Source organism: Capsicum annuum, chromosome 2, assembly GCF_002878395.1.
Source record: "Capsicum annuum cultivar UCD-10X-F1 chromosome 2, UCD10Xv1.1, whole genome shotgun sequence".
Classification (NCBI taxonomy): Eukaryota; Viridiplantae; Streptophyta; class Magnoliopsida; order Solanales; family Solanaceae; genus Capsicum; species Capsicum annuum.
Window position 1 is genome coordinate 123530256 of NC_061112.1, and position 24940 is coordinate 123555195.

Here is a 24940-nt window from a genome sequence, read left to right on the forward strand (position 1 = left end):
TTATAGCAAAAAAAAATTAAAATATTTTTTAAAAGGGCCAAATTACCCAAATTGAATACTGTATCAGTATTGTATATAGAATGTATCAGTATTGTACATAGACTACATAGGCCAAAATGACCCAAATTAGGAAAAGGCTATAAAGCGGAAATAGTATATCCGACTGGCCACTTTTTGGAGAGTTTCCAAACTTGAGTTATTTGTTTTAAAAAGTGCTATAGAGTGTCTTTTTTCCGAGAATAAACTCACAGCCAGGGTTCGTTTGGTGTGTGGTATAACATATAATAATTTTGAAATAAAATAAATAACTATTTTATTCTGTATTTGGTTGGAGTTATTAATTAATATCGAGATTGTTTGTCTCACCATTTATATCATAAGATGAAATAAGTTATCTTATATATATAATGAGATAACCGATCCCAAAATATCTTGTTACTAACCAAACGACCCCTTAGTGTGAAGAATAAATTTACCCTTCTATGTGATTATCCCAAATTAATAGATGCAAAACACTGTTTGCACATGATTATTTATTTAATAACTTTTTTAATATATATATATATATATATTCTCACTTCATTAATCATAGTAATTAATATAATTGATGTAAACATTGAATAGGACATAAGAGATTAGCTTTAAGTAAGGGCTAATTCTTCCACATTAAAGTTGTTTGCCACAGAGAATATATTCTAGTAGTTCTGAATGTCAAAAGTACAAAATTATTCTAAACGCTCCTATAATGTGTTTAACTTGTAAATATACATTTTATGTTTCAATTCAAGCACTTAATTCTCCTATATAATGAAAATCATATACAACGATAGTCGATAGAGTAGAAAGTACTCCCTTCATTTTTATTTACTTGTTCAATATATAAAAATACTTTTTATTTGTTTATCAATACTTTTTATTTGTTTATTTTAGTAAATCGTGAAAGAATTAATAAAACAATTACTATTTTTTATCATCATTAAGTAACTATTCTCCAAATTAATAGTAGCAATAGTCAAATTTAGATGTGTAAAATATACATAATTAATAAGGATAGTTTAGTAAAATAAATTTTTATTAATCTTTTCTTAAAACGAGTACAAAATGCAAATTGGACAAGTACGTACAGTTTAGATGAAGCAAGTACAGTAGCTGTTGTGTGTGATCAATTAAAGGGAAAGAAAAAGAAAACATCAATGGTCTTGATTACAATGCAAACTTCTGCATTTTGTACTTGAAAACATTATTTGATATTATAGTACTATATGTTAGTATGTCTCACACACATATATAACTCACTTGCATGCATGATCAATTATTTCACTCACTTCCAAACTCTTTCAAAAGGTTTCAAAGAACATAATATCATCAATCAAGAATGGAGATGATCAATCAAGAAAATGGTGGAAAGAGAGGAGGAAGAAGAGGAGGAGGAGGTGTTGGTCGACCAAGGATCAATGGATTAAGGGGAAACTCTCCACCACCATTTCTGGTGAAGACATATGAAATGGTGGATAATCCTGAAACTGATCCTTTGGTACATTGGACTTCTAGCAAGACCACTTTTCTTATCACTGATCCGAACAAGTTTTGTATTGAAGTTCTTCCAAAGTACTTCAAACATAGCAATTTATCTAGCTTCATTTACCAGCTCAACAACTATGTGAGTAACATTATGAAACTTTTACTTCTCTTGTAGTATGTTCTCTGTTGTTGAGTTGCTATTTCTATTAGCTCAAGTACTTTGACAGTTTTACCGCAATCTTCTTCTGTTTCCAATACTTTTGTTATTCTCTCATTTGTATTGATTTCTTGAAATTTGACTTCTCTTTTAGCGTGTTCCCATTTCTGTTGGACAAGTTCACGAAATCTCATTTCCATCTCTATTAGCTCAACAGCTTTGACAGTGCTACCGCAATTCTCTTCTGTTTCCAATATGTTTTTTAATGTTATTCTCTCATTTGCTCTTGTTCTTGGAGTTTTTGGGTGTTGTTTGTGGTTTCGGGTAGATTGTTAGTAGTATTATTTGGTGATAATTCTTGTTTTTGCTACTGTATGTTGTTTTGTTACTACCTTTTGTTTCTTGTTCTTATATAATGTCTTTCCCTAAGTTGTTTGGTCTCGAGCTGGGGGTCTATTGGAAACAACCTCTCTACCTTATCTTTGACGCAGTGGTATGGACTGCGTACATTCTACCCTGCCTAGACCCCCACTATGTGGGGGTATACTGGGTGTGTTGTTGACTTCTCCTTTGCTATTGTTTTCTGTTTTGTGTTCCTGTTTCTGTTGGTTAATGACTCGAATATTTCTTTTCATCTTTAATAGTTCAAATCTATGGCAGTGTTGGTGCAATTTCCTCTTCTGTTTCTGATATGTTTGCCCATGTTATTTCCTCATTTATGTTGATTTCTAGAAATAGGCTTCTATTACAGACTGACCCCTCCTTTTAACTGGCTCTAACATCTATGTGGCCTCATTCTCTAAACACTAAAACATGATATCCTTTGGTCTTCAATTTAACGTTCTGATTAGTATGCATCTGGTGTTATTGTGAATATGATTTCAATTTGTTGGAAGCTAGTTGCTTTGTTCGTTTGATTTGGAACTTTGATTTGATAAGAAACAATGAACTTTCAGCGTTTTAAGAAGGTCTGTTCTTACAAATGTGAGTATGCAAATCCATGGTTTCGGGCTGGGAAAAAGCACTGGCTGAAAAATATCAAAAGCAGGATCCAACTATCCAAGGAGAACAAGCCACAACAAGGTTTGCATAGCCCTCGTGTTGATCCGGTGACTGATAATCTGGAAGAGGAGCTGGAGAAGTTGAGGAGTGAACACATTAATCTGAAGGTAGAACTTCAGAACTTGAAAGATGGTCAAGAAAACATGAGAGCTTTCTTTCCCACTTTGCAAGGATGCAGAAAGGAAACAGATATTAGGAATATCTTGAAGTTACTTCTCGAGAAATCCGAAGTCAGAGGAGATTCTAGCAGCAATGACACCAGAAAGGGGCCAGATTGCGTGGCTGGCTCCGTCCAGGATGGGATTGGACAGACATCAAACTCTGCTGGTGGCTCCGTGAGTTCCAATGACAAACAGAAAGAAGCAGCAACTGCTCAAAATGCTAAGAATCGTGAGTTTTGGGTAAAACTGTTTGAAGATGATTCGGAGTCTAAAAATGAAGGAGCAGAGTCTGAGCAGGAACTGAATCGCAGGGCTATGATAGAGATTGAGGAGATGGTGGAAAGCAAGATTGCTATGGAAGGAGAGGCTTTGATTGCAAAGGCTGCTGCTAGTTTGGATGACGAGGCGGAGGCTTATCTTCAACTATGGACCTAGTATATTCTCTTTGCTTTCATATTTCCATCAAATACAAAGCTATGAATCCAACTACTTGTTTAAATCGTGATATACTTTTCAAATCAAGAATTGTGATCTTCTTTTCAAATCAAATTGTTACTTTGTCTGCAGGGTGCAGAAGAAAAATGCTGACGAACTACAGCTGATGTGAAAGTCCCGTTCTCCATATAGATTGTTCATATGTTGTTCGAGGAACTATTTAATGTCTGTTCTGTTTATATAATATCACCAAGAAACTATACGGGATGTAGGAAGGTTTGGGAACTTTTTACTGATTCATAATTGTAACTAATTAGAGTATCGGTATCTATTTTGTAGCTTATCTATAAAACTTTCACTTAGTCATGACATCTCAAGCTGCTTCCTTTGATGCTTACTGTTCCATAGGAGTAGAAATGTTATTTTACGACAGTTGCAACGCTACTATGGGCTTTTGACTAGTCTATTCAGTGAAAATTGTGAGCCTTATGTGGACAATTTCATCTAGCATTGGAAGACAATTACATAAATTTACATTTGGAATTTTGATCTAAGTTGAATGCTATAATCTATGTCCTTTTTTCCCATGTGTACAAAACAAACATAGGACTTTTCTTCACGTAACTGAGATTCGCACTTTGTGTAACTCTGATAAAGTAGTCCAAACGATGATGTAGGTACAAACACTTGTTTTATCATACTTGTCACTCCAGTAGGCTCTGAACTTACTGATAAAATTGAAGAAACACAACTCAATTTTCTGGTGCATGAGTCTGCTGTTTCATGAAGATCATCAAGGCATGATACATTGAAGAATTCTTTGGGCTTAACAGAGAAATAACCTAAACTTGATTCAATTCATTGAGATATTCGCAAGGTCTTGAAACTATACATTGTGTTTGGTTTCACGAATGGACTGCGATTTCCGAGCCTTGAATATTGGTTTTGCCCCATCCTGTTTCGGTGACATTGGCTCTCTAATGTCTATTGAGGTAAAGAAATGCAATGAATCTGTTGTCAATCTGGTTTCAAGGTCTTCAATCATCTAAAAAAAATTAATTTTGACTGTCTTGAATAATATGGATCTGAATTGCGGCACGAGTCTCAGGCAGCACAATCACGGTAGAACTGCTGAGGCTGCCGGCCTGATGATAGCACGGTCAGGGAGTTGATTTCTTAGGTAGTCACTGAAAACTAATTGTCAGGGGTCTAATCAAATCGAAGTTGCACTGTGCCTGCATGAAGGAGAAGAAAAATGCCGATGAAGTACGGCTGAGCTGATGCAAAGTTTTACATTGATGATGATCGGGGCTTCACCCAACTCTGGTAAACACTCCAATAAATGAGTTAGGAAACATTTGTTTTATCACAGTTTCCCTTGCTGGTGTATGAGTTTATTGTTCTATTTAGCCACAATTTTGGATTTAAACAACCATAGTCTAGGTTAGGTAGCTTGTACAGAACTCTTTGTGCTTGAAGAGTTAAATCTTTTTTACTGGTAACAAGTCACTGACATCATTAACCAATCACCATAAGTAACAAACTTTTAATTGTTCTATTGGAACAGCTGAAAAAGGAAAATGACAGCAATTGCTTAGCTTGCAATTGGATTAATTTATGCCTAGTTGCTAATAGTTTTACAACTCAATAATTGTATAGGTTATTATATTTTAAGAAGACCAGATTATAGAATTCTGAACAAGAGGAGACCAAAGAGGGGGAGAAAACCTTTTAAAAGGACATGAAAATGTATGATTTGTAGCTCAACTACCCTTCTTCTTCATTGAGTTCACAATAGTCCTTATTATCACCTCAGAAAAAGACTCAGAGAGATGTCTTCACATAAGGTTTCAAAGGAGAGAATCGCTTTCCTTGAGAGGGAGCTGAAATTCCTGGATACTTTTCTCGTCTTGCAGAGCCAAAGAGTTGCATGTGATGACATGCCAGAATATGCCACACAGAAAGCCCAAGCTCTTCTTAGAAACTCCAGAGTTGCCCTCTCCTCCCTTGACTTGACCTCTCCAAATACTTCTCAAGTTGTCCAGCAGATGGAAGATGATATTCAGATGACTAAGCTGGAAATCAGAGCTAACTACTCTTTTCACAAGACATCATTACAACTCTCAGCCAGCAGGGATGAAATTGCTGATCCAAGATTTGTAGAAGATTTCATGGATATTGTTGCAGCACATATTCATGATCTAGTGAAGATTGATGATGCCCCTTCACTACAAGAGGTATTAAAGGAGTTGAAGATGCTGAGAAGTTTTATCCGGTTTGTGTCAGAACGATGCAATGAGCCTCAGAACCAACACACTTTCTTCACTCACGCTTTGGTGGTGGCTGGCCACGTAGCAATGCTTGTCTGGTTGTATTTTACAGGACGTGACTACAAAAATAAAGATTTGGCTTTAGGTGAAATCAATGTACTGGTTTTCTTGCAAATGAAGATTAAGCCTATTCGTCCAAGGATCCGTGAGATCTATGTTGCAGTCCTGAAAGCTTTGAAGTCGACAATACAATCAGGATGGCACCCCGACATAAAAAATGAGCATGTAGCTGACTCTGAAGCCAGCTTTATTGATACTATCCTACATAATCTGCTGGGGCTATCAACTAATAGTAGTCCAAGTCGAATAGTCGCTTTGAAGGACCAAATGGAAATCCTCCAGGAGATGCTCAAGCTCTTGAGAGCCAATATCATCCACATTCCAATACAAGATCTTGAATTTCATCTTTCAGACATCAACAATTTTATAGTTGATGCTGGACTTCTTGTTTACTCATTATATGATAGCGAGGAGGAGGACATGGCTTCGGGAGAAGTGAATCAAGCGCTTCTTGATTTACCTGGCAACATTCATCAGATCAAGGCAATCATCTACTTCATCATTCGCAAGCCATTTCAATCTAACTTGCCAATGATTCATGGACTAGGCTATGTTGATATCCTTTTAAACAAACTGGCTGAGTTCCAAGCCCACTATGCAGATTCACTAGTTCGTATCCAGATGCATCTTCAAATAATTCAAAATCAACTTATGAGTTTGCAGCCTTTTCTAGAGGCTGTTGCAGAAAAGAGACACAGTATGTTTGAAAGGCAACATTATGCTACGCTATTAATCGGCAAAGCTTATGAGGTAGAATACATACTTGATGCAGCTTGTATAAGCAAAGAAATTCCTTACTGGTGTCTCGAGTGTTGGCTTATAGATATCGGGAAGGAGATTAGTCTCATCATAGCTGAGATACCAATGATTCAGGACACAATGAATACTAACATTGGTAATACGTCATCACAATTGGACCGGACCCCAAATTTGAATGATGAAATTGTGGGTTTTGAGGATGAGATTGCCAAACTAAGAGCTCGGCTTACAGAAGGAACAAAAGCGCGAGATGTTATCTCAATAGTTGGTATGCCTGGACAAGGTAAGACGACTTTGGCCTATAGACTCTATTCTGACAAGTCAGTTGTCGCTCACTTTGATATTCGTGCACAGTGCTCTGTGTCTCAGTTATATTCGCGTCTGGACTTGGTTTTGGCCATCCTACATGATGCTGATCAACGTAGAGACAAGTCCATCTTACATGATGCTGCCGGTGAGGATTCTCAGCGTAGAAAAATGCGAGAAGATGATTTAGCTGATGACCTCCGAAAAAACTTATTGCCCAAAAGATATCTTATCCTTCTTGATGATGTGTGGGAAACTAGTGTGTGGGATGATTTAAGAGGTTGTTTCCAGGATGCCAATAATGGAAGTAGAATCATTATAACCACAAGAGATCATGAAGTTGCCAATTACAGTAGATGCCATAGTGAACCCCTTCAGCTTCGTATGTTTAACGATGGTGAAAGCTGGATGTTACTCAAGAAGAAAGTGTTTGGTGAAGAACACTGCCCCCCTCTCCTAACAAATGTCGGGAAAAAAATAGCAAAAAAGTGTGGCAAGCTGCCTCTTTCAATTGCTTTGGTGGCAGGTATTCTCTCAGAGATGGAGAAGAAAGAGGAATACTGGGAACGTGTGGCTGCAAATTTAGGTTCCCACATTCACAGTGACTCAAAGGCCATTATAGAACAAAGTTACCAGAATTTACCGTATCATCTGAGGTGTTGCTTTCTTTATTTTGGATCATTTTTAGAGGATACCATGATCAGTGTTTCGAAGTTAACAAAGTTATGGACCTCGGAAGGATTTATAAAGGGCTACGAAGGCAAGAGTCCAGAGGATATAGCAGAATGTTATTTGGAGAATCTTATCACTAGAAATCTAGTGATGGATGCTAAGAGGAGTTTTGGTGGTAAGATTAAAGCATGCCGCGTTCACGACCTGTTGCATGATTTCTGCAAGGAGAGAGCAAAGGAAGAGAATCTTCTACTTTGGATTGAATGGTAAAGTCATAGTAATTTTATCTTTTGGTTCAATTAATCAAAGTATTCAAGTTCTACTTGAAAATTAATCCCATGTGTTTCTCAATGTCTTTGTTTAACAGGGGGAGAATTAATCCCATGTGTTACTCACACAAGCAACTAGCTCAACGTCGCATGTCCATTTATGCTAGAGTGAATACTCTTGAAAGATGGAGTTCATCTTGCTCACTTGTTAGCTCTGTAATTTTTCATAACTATTCTTCAATTGCTCAGGCCTCCCACATTTTTCACAGGTTTAAGTTTCTAAAAGTTTTGGATTTGGAGTTGGCCGAAATTGATTCTTTGCCAACGAATCTAGTTCACTTGAGGTACTTTGCTGCAGGAATTGATCAGAAGTCAATCCCATCATCCATATCCAATCTTTGGAACCTTGAATATCTGATACTAAAAAGTAGTCAAAGAACATTGTTTTTACCAAATACACTTTGGAAGCTGGTTAAATTGAGACATCTTGACGTTTCCGCTTCAATTAGAACTTATGTCACTAAAAATAAAGCACAAGAATTACCTGAGACCTCCTCGAAACTTTATGATTTGGAAACTCTTTCCTATCCATATTTTTCTTGTGTTGAGGATGTGGAATTGATGTTGAGAAAAACACCTCATCTTCGGAAACTAAAATGCATGTTTATGGGTACTCGAAGCTATCAGTACCCTGTCGTGGAGTTCCCATCACGGCTTGAGACGCTGAAGATTATCCGGCCACACTTGGAATGGAATCTTTTTTATCCAGAGCTTCACCTCTCTTTGTGCATCTCCTCGCCTAATACCAAAAACTTGACTGTATCCAACTTTTACCTGGTCCATTGGAACTTATCAAACATTGGTCTGCTTCAAAATCTTCAGGTGCTCAAACTGAAGGCAGTATACTTTCAAGAAAGGCAATGGGAAGTGAGCAACGACGAGTTCCTACAACTCAAGGTCTTGAAACTAGTAGATTGTGTTTGGTTTCACGAATGGACTATCGAGGATGATGCTTTTCCGAGCCTTGAACATTTGGTACTGCGTGGATGCAAACGTCTTAAGGCAATCCCATCTTGTTTCGGTGACATTAGCTCTCTAATGTCCATTGAGGTAAGGAAATGCAACGAATTTGTCGTCAACTCAGCCAGGGAAATCTTTAACACACAAGTTGAAGATTATCAGAATTCTAGTTTCAAGGTCATCATCCTCTAAACAGATGATGATTCGAATTCAGGTACACTACTGACAAATTACTACTACATTCAATATGATCTGATGTTAGAACTTAAATTATACAGCATTCAATCCCATTTACTCTATTCACTGGTGGAAGAGGGTTGTAATGTAAGGTTCCAACTGTTTTCAACTGAAATTTCTGGAATGTAGCAACAAATATATGTGCTAGATTAGAGACTAAAGCATGTGTGAGTTGTGATATGAGGTGAAATATCTGTAAAAGAAATACTTTCATTGTTTATTGATCTAAAACAATAACTATATATATTCCTCAATCAAAAAGCTTACACCAAAAAGAAAAAGGCTTTAACATTTGTTCGACATAGTACCTTCATCATGGTATGATGCTGTATTTTTTGGAACAAACTTTCACGATTTTATGTTAATGTGTGCTTTGTTGGACATAGTGATCTTTGCTTCTATGTATCCATCAAATACAAAAATATGAATTCAACTACATATTTAAAATGTGATCTTGTTATCAAATCGAATTGCACTTTGCCTGCAGGGAGGAGAAAGAGAGGTGCTGATGGACTACAGCTGATGCGAAAGGTTATGTTCTTTATTTAACATGGTTTTATCTAGAAACTGTAGTAGATATAGGAAGATAAGGGAACTTCTTGTGCTTCGTAATTGTAACTAATTAGAGTATCAATATCTTTACAGTAGTCTATCTCTAAAACTTCTGTGAGTTATGACAATCTGAAGCAGCTTCCATTTAATGTTTCAAGAAAACAATAAAAATAATAGATGAACTTAGGCGATAATGTTCTTTTGAATTTACACTGGAAGTTACACCATGAATCTCAATTGTAGATCTTATTAAGTCATAGAAAAATAAACAAATGAAACCAATATATCTCCATGATAACGATGATCACAGGAATCAGACAAGAAATAGGATAAAGGAGAGGAATTCTCAAACTCTCTTCGTTATCGCACTTAAAAAGCCTTACCTAGGTCCTGAAAGAATTGAAGGGAACAAGGTAGACGTGGTGTCTGTCACTCTTTGGATTGTTGCAATTGTTTGTAAATTTGGAACATTATAGTCTAAGTGAGATTCAATGTCCATTGTCCCCTCTAATACTTTAACCACCATGGACATGGAAGGCCTCAGAGTAAAATCACTCTGTAAGCACCAGACAGCAAGCTTCATCATACGGATGACTTCTGATGTATTGCATTGTGGATCATCGCTGTAGTTTCCGATCATATCGATCAGCTGATTGTTTTGAGCTTTTGTCATAAACAAACTAAGCAGATGTGGATGTTCCAATGAGTGTGAATAGTCCAAGTTCTTGCGTCCACAGAGGATCTCCATTGCAACAACTCCAAAGCTGTAGACATCTGCTTTTTCTGTGATGAACGCGCTAAACCATTCAGGAGCCAAGTATCCAGGGGTTCCCCTAATTCTGGTCACTATCCTGCTCTGATCTTTATCCACCAACTTGGCCAGGCCAAAATCCGATACTTTTGCACAAAGATTGTCATCCAACAGAATGTTCTGCGGCTTAACATCTAAGTGGACTATTCTTTGCATACATTCTTCATGAAGATAAGCCAATCCTTTTGCTATATCATGGATGATTCTTCTTCTTATTTGCCAATCAAGGGTAAATTGAGTAGAGGTTGTGCCAAAAATCCATTTATCCAATGATCCATTACTCATGAAATCATAAACTAATAGCTTGTGCTCTTTCTCAGCACAAACTCCAATTAGCCTAACAAGATTAACATGATGGATGCTTCCTATGGTCTGGATCTCTGCCAAGAATTCTTTCTTCCCCTGGCCAAAACCATCAAGAACCTTCACTGCTACTCTCTGACCATCTTGAAGAACTCCTCCATAAACTGAGCCGAAACCTCCGTGACCAAGCCTTTGTTGGAAATTCCTAGTTGCCATCTTCAGCTGTTCATAAGAAAATCTTAGAATGCCAGATATCTCCTCTGAGTAATCATCATCATTTTCTTGTAATGTTTTCTTTCTGTTGAAAGCAATGAAGATGCCAGCAGTTAATGCTATCAGAAGAACTGTTCCAACAGTTGATCCAGCTATAATGCCAATTCTTCTTGCAGCTGTAGACTTGCTTTTTTCTGCATCATTTGGTAACTTGATGAATGCAGATGACTCATAGACACGTCTTTCCTTTTCATCGTTTATAAGTGACAGAACAGGGGAGGGTAAATAGCAGTCACCGCTTGAAAAGTTAGTGAAATACCGGAAGAGAACTACTTTACAAGCGCAGTTCTTCAAGCACAAGTCTTGACAGCTTTCCTCATCTGTACCTCTCAGAGCTGCTGCATCAATGTCGACATAGTTAAAGTAATAGACATCCGTAACACGCTCCATTCTGTGGGAATGTGGTCCATCACATTTCACCGGACTAATTTCTACACATCCATTGTTTTGTCGATCATTACTTTTTCTCAATGAACCCGGACAAGAACATAATCCATTTGAGCAAAGTTCCATACTGCCACAGGCTGTGGGGTAATCACAAAAACCAATGAAATCTGTCAAAAGATCATTTGGCTGATCACTTCCCTCGGTGTAGGCTCGAAGATGTCCATCATAATCATATCTCAAAAATTTCATCCTAGAAGGTCTTGAGATCACAGCATTAGGCTCATTTGGCTCAGTTGAGGATATGTACAAGGCAAGAGTACCATTCACTGCTTTGACATAACTTTCACCAAAGCTATCCCTTTCTCCCCTAACCAAGAACTTAAAATACATCTGTGGCTTGTCTGATATATAAAATGCAAACAAGCCTTGATTGGTTACAGAGAGATAGTAGTTACCTTCAGTCCAATTGGATGAAGAAGATCTAGGAACAAGTCTTTGACCAGCCCTTAACTTCTGACCTGGAAGCAGTGCCTCTGTTGGATGATCAAAAGACTGCCAGACAGTCTGATTATACATGTCATGAAGCACAAGGTTTCCAGTCTCCATCATCTTAATGCCTGATATGAACTTATTCGCCGTGCTTGTAGACCACACAAGAGTTCCATCCACATCTTTTAATACAAAATCTCCATCTTGCAGCAATTGCAGTGTTCCGTTTTCACGAATGGGATGGTTTCTGTTTGCAAACCAGACCAGCTCAAGGTTAGTCCAGTGCTGAGCTCCTACATAGTCCTGATGAAGACGTACAATTCCAATGGAAAGCACAAAGGAGTCATCTTCTCCATTTGAAGCAAACCCACAAGCATATCCCATGTCCTTATCTATCTCTTTGAGCATCAGAATTCGCATGAAAGGTCCAGAAGATTGATTGAATGAGTAATAAGGGTATGTCAAGGGCTTTGTTACATTGATAGCCGAAACATTATTGTTTATCCAGGTTGTGGGGATTTTCACCATATGATAATCAGGAAATTGAGACAGCGTAAGGTTCTCAACAAGTACAATGATCAAAAGTTTCAACAAATGTTTGACAAAGGGTAAAGCCATGATTCCTTTTTACAAAAAAACTAAACTGTTCTTTGACCAAAAACATATTTCAAGGGAAAAAAAATTCTTACACATATGAATAGTTCATCTGTAAAATCTTTAATTTTTATCAATGACTTAGACGATCATCGAAATGAATCTATTCCCATCTGCTTAACTACTTGTTTGGATAGGGTAAAGATGACTTTTAAGATGATATTGTATTTTCCTTTTTCTGTGCTTGGAAAACTTTGGAATTACAGTAATGATATGGACTGGAAATGTTATTTCCCTACTGCTGCAAAATCAAAGTATTGCATTTGACTAGTATGCTCTATTTGGATAATTTCACTTTGCATGGAAGAGAAGTGCATTTGAAATTTCGAACTAAGTTGAATGTTATCCCTTTGTCCTAGTTGTCCATGTTTGATATTGGGACTTTTCTTCTCCTTACTGGGATTGATGTTGACTGGAGCTTTGCTAACTTTCTGGTAAAGAACTCAACAAATGACTTAGGAAGTAACATTTGTTTTACCATAGTTTTTTTTTGGCAACGAATGTAAAAATTACCATTAAACAAACAAGAACTTACAAACTAAAGGCACCCAATCTCGTAACCCCCTTCTAGGAAGGTTGCTATGATCAATTAGGCCCCCTGAGAACTCAAAACACTCTACTTACAAAAATGTCTGCCAAAAAACTCTACTTCTAATAGCTCTCTTTGTATGTTGAAGATGCTCTATCCTATCAACAATCTCACTAGTAAGTTGCCCTACTATATCTGTACTTTGTAGCTGTATAACTCTAAACCGTTTCCAATTCCGAGCTTTCCAAACATAATACAGCATAGCACCCCATAGAGCTGCGACTACTTGTTTCTTAAACTTCCTCCAGCGCTTCCTGTTGATCACTGTCAAAGTACTCTTCAAGTCTGCAGCAGGCAAAGTAATATTTAACCAACGTTCTACTCCAGCTCTCGCTGATTTAGCGAAGTCACAATCAACAAATTAGTGTCTGCTAGTTTCCACACATGACTGTTGACATAGGCAGCAGTGAACATCATCTACATGCATATGAAGGTGCTCCAATCTAACCTTTGTAAGCAATCTATCATGCACTGCAAGCCCTTAGTAAAATTGAATATTTCCCATCAGCTGTCAAGATGAACTGATCTTGTGTATACCAGTGTGACATTTTACACTCGGGTTCTTAACTTACTGATAAAATTGAACAACAAGAACGAAGAAGGCTTATTCGAGTTTTGATAGTGATCAGTGATACTGCAGTAAGTTTGGCGCGGAGTCAGTGTTGAGGTTGGATTGGTTGGTTCTCCAAAAAATGTTTTTTATCACATGGATCAGGTTCGTATGTGACAATGCTCCTGTTCACTATTTTATAAAACCCCTCAGTTAAGGATTTAAATAACCATAGCTAGGTTAGGTTCCATGTCCATATATTGTGTCATCTCTATTGTCGAACTACTCTTTGTGCTTGAAAGAGAAAGGATGATTCTTATTACTTCCTTCAATTCACGCACCACACCTGAAGTGAAAGATTTTCTCATGAATGACTTACTGATTCCTTCAGCAATAAGCAAAGACCTTAACTTGAGAACATTCAAAAATGAAAAGAAGTTGGAATGTACAACAGTAGCAGAAGAGGCAAATGAAGTATGGAAATTCCAACTTAAAACAACAACATACGTTAGGAAAGTCATAAAAGAAAGGCATTTGTTTGTAAGATGATATTTTCTTAGCTGTAATCTTTGACTGTAGCTACTATTGAGTATCAATTTTCAAAGTAGAAGACAAATCGTGATATATAGAATTGGATTGTTATTCCTAAGTGTTATTAGACCCAACATTCAGCACATATGGAAAAGTATGGCATGAAAATTTGAACTAGGAATGACTGTTAAAAAGTTGAATATTCCTTCTTCTATAACGTGACTTTTCCTTTTTTTCTCCTCATTGATTTTCAACAAGGAACTTCTTTTATTATAATAAATCTGAGTGTCATTTTTCAATTGGGGAACGGTTCGAAATTCAGTGGAATGAACCCCTCTCTATCCTTCTTCAATGTAAATACAACACAGAGTTTAAACTCGTGACGTACACCTAATCCACACATCACATGTTACGCTTTTATTGTTAGAATAATAATGATAATTATACAACAAATTTAAAATAAAACTTGCTTGGCTTAGAGGCACGATCATACGCTTCTTGGAGATAGTTGTAGTCTGTCCCACGACCAAACGGAAGAACTAGTAACAACTCTATCTTCGAGATTTAACTAAGCCACAAAACAAGTAGCATTCAAGAATGTTGCTTGGTGATTTTACTATTTGATCATCGTCTCTCAAATGTTTTTCAAGGAGATACTGTTTTTTTTTGAATGATTGTCTTTTCAAACAAAAAAAACACTATTTATAGAATAAAAGTTTCATTTAAAATATGAGTATTAATTAAGTAATAGTCAATGGGTTCATGAATAATTTAAAATAAAAATATTATCTGTCTTTCAAAAATCTAAAACGTAAATGAATGAATTATAATATTCACTTTCATTTATTTTTTTTTGTAACTCATTCCAAAATTGATTGGAACATAAAATTGTTAGAAGAGTGTTTCTTTGTTACAGCCAGGGTTTTTAAAAAAAAAAAAAAAAAAAAAAAGGTAAAGCACAACTTTAGTTTCCTTTTTCCTCCTCTTCCCCTCACACATTTTTATGGCTTTTTCTTTTTTACATAGATCAAAGATCAAACATTAATCAATTATTTGGCAACTTAGAAGATCCTGTTAAACCCCACAATGCAAAAAAGTGCACAACATATAATGAAATTAATCACACACCACTAGAAGCCTAAGACATCATTTCTATGCCATCAACTCAGAATTTTATTGTTGTTTCTTTAAAAGGAGAGGCTGCTTTTTTGGCCCAAATATAAGAAGATAATGATAGGTCAACGTATCCAAAATAAATTAAGAGATAATTACAATGGGATATATAATGGGTTTCATCATCTAACCAAAGTTTGTTGCCTTGTGATTAAAAAAATGTTAAAGATAAAAATATAAAGAAATAGGTATTGGAAAACAACTCAAAAGAAGAATCAAGAATGGCTGGTCTCAATTATTTCTCAAGGAACATTTTGGTGCGCAAAGCCATCATTTCTACCATGGAAATTTTGCATTGTTTTTCAACCATTTGCAGGTTTTCCGTAACACCTATCTCTGTCTCTCTTTCTTTTTTTTATTTATTACGATGATGATGTGTGAATCAATTTGCGTATATATTACTATTTCTCGAGGTAGCTATTATATGTAGTGGTGCATTCAAAAATTTTGTTAAGAATGATCAAGATTTAATATATAAATGTAAAAAAATAAAAATTTGACCTGTATATAATTTTTAATATACATTATAATTTTTTGATAAAAAATGTTCCACTATCCATCCTTCCATACATGTGACTACGCCACCGGTTATCAGTCAGAAGTATAGGCACCAGATGATTTTGTAACTGGCAGATTGAGAGCACAAGCTATGGGTAACCCTATATATATGTATTAAGATATTCAATAAATATTAAAATACTAATCTGCTCATTAGAGAACCTCTACAGCTGCCTCGTTCTATTCATGATACACCTGAATTTTGAGCATGATTCTTTTTGGCCCATAGATTATAATGTGTAAAACACGCGCGTACACGTGAAAAAAATTGCTTATGTGTCTGTACACGTGAATAAATATCATTCACTTTTCTCATATTTATCCTATATAAAAAAATAACCCACTTCTACCCTTAATTATCCGATTTCTCTCTAAAAAAAATTATATTTTTGAGTTTTCCTCTACTCCAAAATAGTGAAATGCTGAATTTTCGTCGACCAAGTAAGCTATTATCTAAAAAAAATATAGTTTTTGTGTTAAAAATATGAGATTGTTTTTTCCGATTAATGTTTCATAGTAGTTTCTGATTACTATTTCGATTAGAATTTTGAGGAGATTCACATGCACAAATACGTTTTCTATTATAATTAATGGAGTAAGAAGTCGCAATTTAAGTTAGAATGTACAAAAATTGAACCCATAAAAATGTTATTAATTTATCGTTATTGGGTTAATGATTCTATAAAAGAAAAATATTGGATTATTAATTCAATTTTGATTTTTTTATTGGGTTATTGGGTATACCGATAACCCAATAAGATTATACTAAATTATTATTTTACACACACACACACATATATATATATATATATAAAAGTAGGATTTTGGTTGCAACTAAGACTCGGTTTCTTTTCATGTTAGTTACTGTTTTTTCTATTTTATGAGTATTTTCATATCGGTTAAATAAAAAATTGAATCGTTAAGGATTAAAAATCGATAAATCGGAAACCGATAAGAAAATATCTTATTAGTTTGGTTATTGATTTAGCATGTTTAAAGATCGAAAATTGATAAACTGAATCGATAATATAAAAATCGAACGGAACCGATCGATGCACACCCCTAATTTAAGTAGGTAAAATAGAAGCAATTGAAAGAATTTTTATTTTTTTTACACAGTTTGAAAGTGATGGAGGAAGAGGGATAATAAATAGGAAGAGAACATAGAGGAGGCTTTAAAGTTTTTAAAAAAATTAAAGAAAAATGAGATTTTTCGTTTTTTATTGCTTATTTGGCAGAAAATTAACTCCATCACGCGCGTGATTGAGTTTGAAATTACACATTTTGCCGCGTAGGCTAAAATGGGTCACATGATGTACTAAAACAACAAGTTTGAAGATACTTAAGACGACTCAAAGTTCAAGTGTACCATGAATAAAACGTGACTACTACTCCTCTCCTCATTGTTGTATTAACTTGAGGACTGTCGCAAGAACCCAATGTACTTCAAATTCCAAATATGTCATGTTTTAATCCACCTCATTGACAGCTATCACTTGTTTTTTTTTTCTTGTTCACTCATTTTCCCCCCTTTTCCTAGTGGATTTATTCAAAGTCAACATTGATATCCTTAGAGAGTTGAATCGAACTTGAACACCACTATATGTTTGCATAAGCAAAGTCATATGTTATCTGCTTACATACCAAACCATTGAACAAAGAAAACTACAAAGGAAGGTTTCCATCTACTGACTACGATTCTTATTAGTTTAGTAGTAATTGGTAAGAATCTCTACATTTGAAAGTTACAATGTAACAAACTCAATATCTCACTCGGTTACAAAGGTTTGTTTCAGTTTTATCAAGTTGGAGAAACATCTTTATCATGTTCAGCGGACCATTTCACTTAACATATTGATACCTTGCAAACAAAGTTGAGTTGGTTCATTGATCCTCAAATGTTTAGAAGAAAATAAAATAGTAAATCGAAAATCTGTTTTCCAGAATGAATTTTAGGACCTCACCAGAGTGATTTTGCACCTTGTTTCTGCAAATGTACCTAGGAGTTGAGACAATATGCCAAGACTGCAATTTCTAGACTTGTATTGTACTCCCACAAGTTTGATTCAACCAGCCTTAATCTAACATCCCCGATAAGCAAACAAACGCGCGAAGAGACTTGTAACGCATTATTCTGCCAGATGCTAAGAACACATAAATTTTGTGGTATTCCTATGATGTTTCTTTTCCTTTGTCGTGTTTATATTTCAATGAAAGAATTTTTTGGATATTACAAGGCAAAAACTAAGAACAAAATATGAATGGTGATAAGAACAGTGGTAATACCCCCCTATAATACCGGTACTGAAATGGACATGGACACCGAGACATCACCAGCAAAAGTTGAATCCCTAGCTGCAGCTGAGTTTCCAGCGTATGCATATCCTACACCTAACCCGCCATAATGCATTGATGCATGCTCGCACCGTTGGAATACTCTTGCAAGTGATGCTGCTTTCCTCCTTGCGCGCTTTGTTCCTGTAAAGAGCAATGTCTGAAGTAAACTTGCTAATGCCGGAGCCTTCAGGACCCTCTCAGTAGCAGCTGCTCCACCACCACGGCATAATTCAAGCAACGCAGCAACTGCATTCTCTTTCCCTCTAGGTGTCCCACATCGCATCATCCCAATGAGCCCTGCTACTGCTACTTCCTCATTGCCAACAGCTGTAGCACCGATTGGCTGCCTAACAACCAGTGCCAATGCACCAGCAGCTTCTTCAGCAACACCTTCACTTCCCAAAGCTCCAACTAGAGCAGAAACAGCTCCCGACTCTATCATCCTCGCACAATTATCTGTGTGGGTAGATAAATTAAAGAGAGCAGTTACCGCATCCTTCTTCCCTCTGGGAGAACCTTCTCGCAACAGAGCAGCCAAGGCTTCGACAGCCCCATCTTCTTTTGCTATTTTCTTCTTGTAGTCATGAACAGCAGACAGACTGAACAATGTTGCTGCAGCATTTTCCCGTGCCTCTGTGGTGTGCCCGAATCTCAAAACTCCAACTATCAACGACAGACACCCTACTTCATCCATAATTCGGCCTTTATTCTTATCAAAAATCGATAAGTTAAGCATTGCAGTGACGGAATTTTCTTGGGCCACAGCATCTGAAGACGAAAGCAAATTCTTCAAATGTGGGATTGCCCCAGCCTCAGCTATGTAAGCACGGTTTTCCTTGGCAGTTTTAGCTAGAAGTCTTATCTCCCGAGCAGCAACAGTTTTCGCAATCTGTGTTCCATTCTCTAGCTGCTTAATGAGAAGAACTGCCGTGGCCTTATTAGCTGCTAATGCAGCCTTGCTAGGTGAAGCAGCTGCAAAAATTTCAACACATGGATCCCCGCCCTCCAGAGGGTCATAGGGAATTTTATGAGCAGCACACCACTGCACAATCAAATTCCTAAGCGCCCTGTTTGGCACAAGCCGGGTATGATCAAGCAGCTGCCCTGTCTTTGGGCAAGTACAATGACCCTCCTCCATCCACCTCGATATGGAAGCTCGATCGTACGTCTGCCCTGTTGCCACAATCACTGGATCCCTCATCAAATCCAACGATATCGGACAACAGAAATCCTTTGGTACAGAAATGAATGTCTCTGCAATCTCTCGACTAATCAGCCCTTTCTTCGGCTTCTTATGCTTACCAAATCTCAATCCAATATCATCCTCTTCAAAGCCAAATAGCAAAAACCTGCAGTATCGCATCAACGCCACAAACCCATTGAGCACCGAGGCCGTGGGCTCAATATCTCCTTCATAGTTCACAATCTGCTCCTCCAAAAACTCAATCTCAACCCTGCAACTCCTGGGATTACAAATCCCCAATTTTTCCACAAAAAAAGAGTACAACTGAGCAGAATCAGGAAGACCTCCATTCTCAAACTCATTCAAGAAAGAGAACAGCTTCAACCTCAGTAGCTCATCATGTTTATCAACAAACAATTTAGATTTTCTTGCTTGTTTCTTCAACAACTCAACCTGTTCCCTAACATCTTCAGGTAAACTCAATCCCTTCAAGGGAAAAACATCCAAAAGGGTCGAGATTTCTCGATTCAAATCATGAAAATGACCAGAAATCGAATGATTTTGAAGCAACAACCACAACTTACTAGAGTGGGAACAATAATCAAGCAAGATTTTCGACCGATAAAGCAATAAATACAACTCCTTGAAACACAAAAAAGCAGTAAAGGGCAAATCTGAAGAACCCCTAGTACTTCTCTTACTGTTACTATTCTCAAGAAGACATTCCAACAAAACACAAAACACATGAATTTTCCTTAACAAAGACTTACAATTCTTCCTCTGATAAAAAGGCACCCCCTTTTTAACTGAATATGCAGAAATCAGCTCCGAAGATAACGCCGTTAAAGTTCTCAACAACCCAACATCTGTCAGATCCACAGGCGCCAAGAATGCTTCCAGTGATGGAGACCTTTGTCTCCTTAACGATGAGAAAATTGCAGCAGATGCCATCAATTTCCAACACCCAAAATCTTGAAAATTAATTCAAGATTCTCCAACCCCTTTTCTTTTTTCACACAGAAAATTGCTTTCTTGATCTTATTTTGTGCAATATTTTAGTGATATTCCTATAAACACACCTTCAAGATTCTACCTTTATCTAAGTTTCATGGAAAAAAGTTAATCAAGAAAGGTCTAAATTTAAGACAAAGAACAGAATGGGTATTTATTATTTGTACAAAAGGGGAAAAAAAAAAAAGGTACTTATATTGTATGTATAGTAGTGAATCCGCGTTGAAGAAGAAGAAAGCAAAGAAAAAGCTAGAAGGGGAAGAAATAAGAACGGTGCTTTTCACTGGGTAATTATAACAATTGTGTGTTGACAATTTCTTTCCTTTTTTCAATATCTTTTTTTTTCAATTATTTTTTTTCTTTTTTTTAGTTTTTTGGTATTTTACTATTTCATGTTTTTTAGGAATTTCAATGAAGCCGCCATGAAAATGCTGGAACCTTAGCTTTGACGGATTATATTATCCAAATTCTAAAATTCTGTCCATTCGTTTCTCCTCTTTATTTCTTTTATTACTATCTATTACTTAAAAACGAATCAATTATTTTTTTAATTTGTTGTAAAAAAGAAATTAGTGTAGTTTTCATTTTAATTTTTTACATAATATATATGAGATTATAAAATTAAATAATATTTTGACATATTTAACATAATTATAATTTAAGACCATAAAATTTTAAAATCTTACTATTTACTTTCTTAAAATAGGTATCAGTCAAAATAGGTCATTGAGAGAATATTTATTCATATATACTTACTCCATTTATTTTAATTTGTGTGGCTTATTTTGACATGATACAATTTTTGTAAAAAGTAAACTTTTAAATTTTTAAGTCAAATATATATTAATCTAGTAGTAAACATGTCATATAAAAGTTGTTAAAAAGGGAAGAATTATTTTCTGGAAGGGAAAGTAGGTCAAAAAATGAAAATGGAGAGAGAGCAAATATTACTAACTTTTATCAAATTCATCCTATTGAACTTCAAAACACAAATTGGATACCTAATTAAGAGCAATAATAATTTCTAAACATGATAAAAAAAATGTTCTGAAATGGATAAGAATATGAGTAACCATAAATAATGAAGTTAAATTAACGTAAGTTCTACAAGTTGTTTTCTAAAAGGTGTTAATTGAAGAAAAAAATCCTTGGTCATGTTAAGGATAAGTCAGTAACAAAAAGTATTAAAAAAATTAGTGAAATGATTAGGCATTTACTAATTGCAACAAAGTACTATTATTAGAGTAAGGAAAATAAATTAAAAAATTAACCATGTTGAACTAGATTAAATGTTTTTTTATGTGTTTTTGTGGAGCTTGCTATGATTATGTCAAGCAATGAAGCATGGGTACTTTAAGTGGAGCTGATCTGTTAGTTTTTTAAATTTGTTAGGATATTTTACTTAAAAATCAAATTAATTCATGTTTCAATAAACACTTCAATTTTTAATAAAGTGTCTCAATTAATTATTTTTAATCTAAGTTAATTATTTTTTGTGTGTGTATTCTCATTTGTATGTTTAAAAAAAAATTATGTGTATTCTTGAAAATTTATATTCAGTGGCATTCATAATGAATATGTTGAACTAAAAAAGGAAGTGAGAATTTCTTACTTGGATAAGTTTTTGTAGTAATTGTAATGGCTTAGCTTTTAAGGTTTGACTTATTTTGATCTAATTATTATCAATCAAAAGTGGGTAATTTTATTTTTTGTTAGCAACAGAAACTGACAAAGTCTGGTTTGTTTAAAAATTAGTATAAAATCAAGAGTATCTCTGTGTTAAAAAAGATTGAAAAATGTAGATTTGAAATTCTTTCTTGAGAAAAGAAAATGTGTTGTGAGGAGTTATTTTCACTTCACCTTTGCAGTATTAATTTCTGATTGGTCCTGGTAGTTTTTAATGACTATAGTACATATTTCTTTTTCTCTGTTTTCTCTTTTTATTATAAATGCTAAGAAAAGGTTAAAAGTGTGTATTCTCATCACACAATTAATTCAAGAGTTGACCAAAAAAGGAGATTAGACCTTTTTAGGGCCCATTAGAACTGTAAAGCATGGAAAAAAGGCACAAAAAAGATTATTCTATTCTTTAATTTGGCAGTCTTTTGGAATATACAAAGGAAATATACAATTCAATAGTTTGGCGTTTTTTTAGGAGGCTTTGACTAAACAAAAGGTTCCAAAATATCCAAATTATGGAAGTATACTGCATTTACCATTTGGTAATAAAGAAAATTTCATGTCCAAAAAATTGGTAAATCTCATTTTCATTCATAAAATATTATATTCTTTTTAAGTAAATGCATTTCAAATACTATTTCGAGTTTAAAAAATTATAATTTTAAAAATCAAAATTCTGAGTTTCAATTTAAAAATTCATGATTAATCGAAAGCTAATAAAAATAAATAAATGTTAACTCCTTCCGTGCATCTTATTTGTTCATGTTTAACTTTGCAAACTTCTTAAAGAATAACAAATAAAAAAATAATATTACTATATCATTTCTATTAATTAGAGTCATTTAATGTTGGAAAATGAATCAGGATAAATAGTTATAAAATGATAAATTATTTTTTATTTTTTTAACTTGACAAATAAAATTAAATAATTATCTTTAGTATCATAAACAATTAAAGATGAATGCAGGTAGCTGTAATTTTTTATTTTTTTTTGCTTTTGGTGCCTAGTGAGAGGAATCAATATTGGCATAGGGTTCTCAAGAGTGTGTGTATTTTTTTTATTATTACATGTGTGCTCTAATACACCATTAAATAGTTCTCAACAACCTAAGCTTTTGGATCACTTTGAGATGTGCATATCTTTATGGTTGTTTTGACTTTCTCATCTGTCTTTTCTCCAGCATTTTTTTTCTCTTTTTCCTTTTTTATCTTTTCTTCTCTTTTTATTTCCTAATTCTTTTACGAGTTTTTTTTTTACTCCCTTCATTTCATATTAGTTGACTTTCTTATTAATTTTCTTTTTATTTTAGTTGTTTAAATTCTAAAATCAAGAGAAGTTTATTATATTTTTTCAATATTACTGCTATCATTAAATAACTATATAAAATATATATATTTAAATTTATATTTTTAATACATAATTAATAGAATTATTTTAATAAAATAAATTTTTATTAAATATTTTCTTAGAGATAGTACTAAGTCAATAAAAGTTAACTAAAATAAAACGGAGAAAGTAAGTCATTGGGATTTTTCATTATAGTAATGACTTGCTTTTTTAACTTCTTCCTTTTGTTTTGGGGGTGGGGGGTAAAGATATCGTTCTTATAAGCTGTTTGATTAAGTTTTAAGAAGCTAAAAGTTTTTTTGGATAAAAAAAAAAAAAAAGAGTACTGTTTAGTTTAGAAAGTGAAAATATTTGATTAATTTTTTCGAAAAGAATAAAAAATGTTTTTTAATGTTAGTAGTAGTTTTTCTTTATAAGTACTTCATTCGTTTCAAAATAATTGACTCTTTTTTAAAAAAATATTTATTTTTCATATTCATGAAATCAATTGAATTTTATTATGTTTTTTTAGTATTAATCATATGTATATACTTAAAGTTATATTTTCAAAATATAAGTAAAAAGATTAATTTAGTAAAATAAGCTTCTTATAAATATTTTTTTAAGAAGAGTGTTAAGTCAGTAAGGACTAACTATTTTGAAATAAAAGGAAGTTTATATTTGGACATTCGACCAAACGTAAATCGCTATTGATAAAATTAATTTTAAAATTGATTAGTCAAATTACTCCTCAAAAATATACTTTTAAAAATAAACAGATTTAAAAGTTTTTCTGTCTCACTTGCAGTGGGATCTATTAAAAATTGTTGCATTTAATTCTCTTTGTCTGTGATTTGCTAGCTCACTAGTATTATATTGCAGGGATTTAGAGAAATAAACAAATTGTAGGGTCATTTTTTAGTGTTTCATTTCAATTTCTTATGAATTTACTTCATCTCGTGTACTCGTTTTTCACTCGAAATAAATAATCCAATTTGAAAAATTAGAGAAAGTTCAATCTAATATTCTCTGCGTTGGCTTTTACTTGTCCACTTTCCTATTGACACGTGAATTAAGAAACAGTAAGTGATTGTAGGAATAATTTTACCATATTATTCTTTGAATATAATAAATTTAATGATTTAAAAAATATATTAGATAATGAAATATATTTAATGCATAAGGTAAATGAGTAAAATAGGTATATTATTTATTGATTTTATAAATTGGATAAATATCATTGGACATTCTAAAATAAATTAATGAACAAATAAAAATAAATGAAAGAAGTATTATTTTGAAATTTCAATGTAAAATGTCATAACGAAATTTGGTGATCAACAGTATTGAAAATTCGGAAAAATATTTCAAAATTCTCATAGCATGTGTCAAAAATAGTCTCTAAGGATACTTTCACCAATTGGAATTTTGATTGAGTCCTCTTAGTATCAACTAGAAGCAAAAAAACAACAAAATTAAGGTTCCATTTGAACATGAAAATCATAATTTTTTGAAGTTGGAGTTGAAGTTGAAGTTAAAGTTG

At 34.4% G+C, this 24940-nt stretch overlaps 4 protein-coding genes across 5 annotated transcripts; 2 read left to right on the forward strand and 2 right to left on the reverse strand.

The window, feature by feature from the left end:
- Positions 1-1161: 1161 nt before the first annotated feature.
- Positions 1162-3707, forward strand: LOC107858084 (heat stress transcription factor A-6a-like). Of its 2 annotated transcripts, XM_016702812.2 has the most exons (3): positions 1164-1660; positions 2635-3335; positions 3469-3707. In XM_016702812.2, coding segments are annotated over exons 1-3 (987 nt in total). In that variant the 5' UTR covers positions 1164-1375; the 3' UTR covers positions 3470-3707. The 2 variants fall into 2 exon arrangements, with proteins under 2 accessions (XP_047262774.1, XP_016558298.1); XM_047406818.1 differs by having other exon boundaries at positions 1162-1660; positions 2635-3707.
- Positions 3708-5037: 1330 nt separating this feature from the next.
- On the forward strand, positions 5038-9732 carry LOC107859200 (putative late blight resistance protein homolog R1C-3). Its single transcript, XM_016704118.2, has 3 exons — positions 5038-7729; positions 7831-8966; positions 9477-9732. The coding sequence occupies exons 1-2, from the start codon at positions 5169-5171 to the stop codon at positions 8942-8944; spliced, it is 3675 nt and encodes a 1224-aa protein (XP_016559604.2). The 5' UTR covers positions 5038-5168; the 3' UTR covers positions 8945-8966; positions 9477-9732.
- A 28-nt stretch (positions 9733-9760) lies between these two features.
- Positions 9761-14793, reverse strand: LOC107859201 (G-type lectin S-receptor-like serine/threonine-protein kinase SD2-5). The gene has a single exon (XM_016704119.2). The coding sequence runs from the start codon at positions 12420-12422 to the stop codon at positions 9921-9923; it is 2502 nt and encodes an 833-aa protein (XP_016559605.2). The 5' UTR covers positions 12423-14793; the 3' UTR covers positions 9761-9920.
- Positions 14794-18018: 3225 nt separating this feature from the next.
- On the reverse strand, positions 18019-20856 carry LOC107859199 (U-box domain-containing protein 17). The gene has a single exon (XM_016704117.2). It carries the CDS (start codon positions 20328-20330, stop codon positions 18150-18152), a length of 2181 nt encoding a protein of 726 aa, XP_016559603.2. The 5' UTR covers positions 20331-20856; the 3' UTR covers positions 18019-18149.
- Between the last annotated feature and the right edge of the window lie 4084 nt (positions 20857-24940).

Coding starts and splice junctions, on each gene's coding strand:
- LOC107858084 (XM_047406818.1), top strand. CDS start 1,376: ATGGAGATGATCAATCAAGAAAATGGTGGAAAGAGAGGAGGAAGAAGA. Junction 1,661..2,634: donor TTTACCAGCTCAACAACTAT/GTGAGTAACATT, acceptor ATGAACTTTCAG/CGTTTTAAGAAGGTCTGTTC.
- LOC107859200 (XM_016704118.2), top strand. CDS start 5,169: ATGTCTTCACATAAGGTTTCAAAGGAGAGAATCGCTTTCCTTGAGAGG. Junction 7,730..7,830: donor CTTCTACTTTGGATTGAATG/GTAAAGTCATAG, acceptor TTTGTTTAACAG/GGGGAGAATTAATCCCATGT.
- LOC107859201 (XM_016704119.2), bottom strand. CDS start 12,422: ATGGCTTTACCCTTTGTCAAACATTTGTTGAAACTTTTGATCATTGTA.
- LOC107859199 (XM_016704117.2), bottom strand. CDS start 20,330: ATGGCATCTGCTGCAATTTTCTCATCGTTAAGGAGACAAAGGTCTCCA.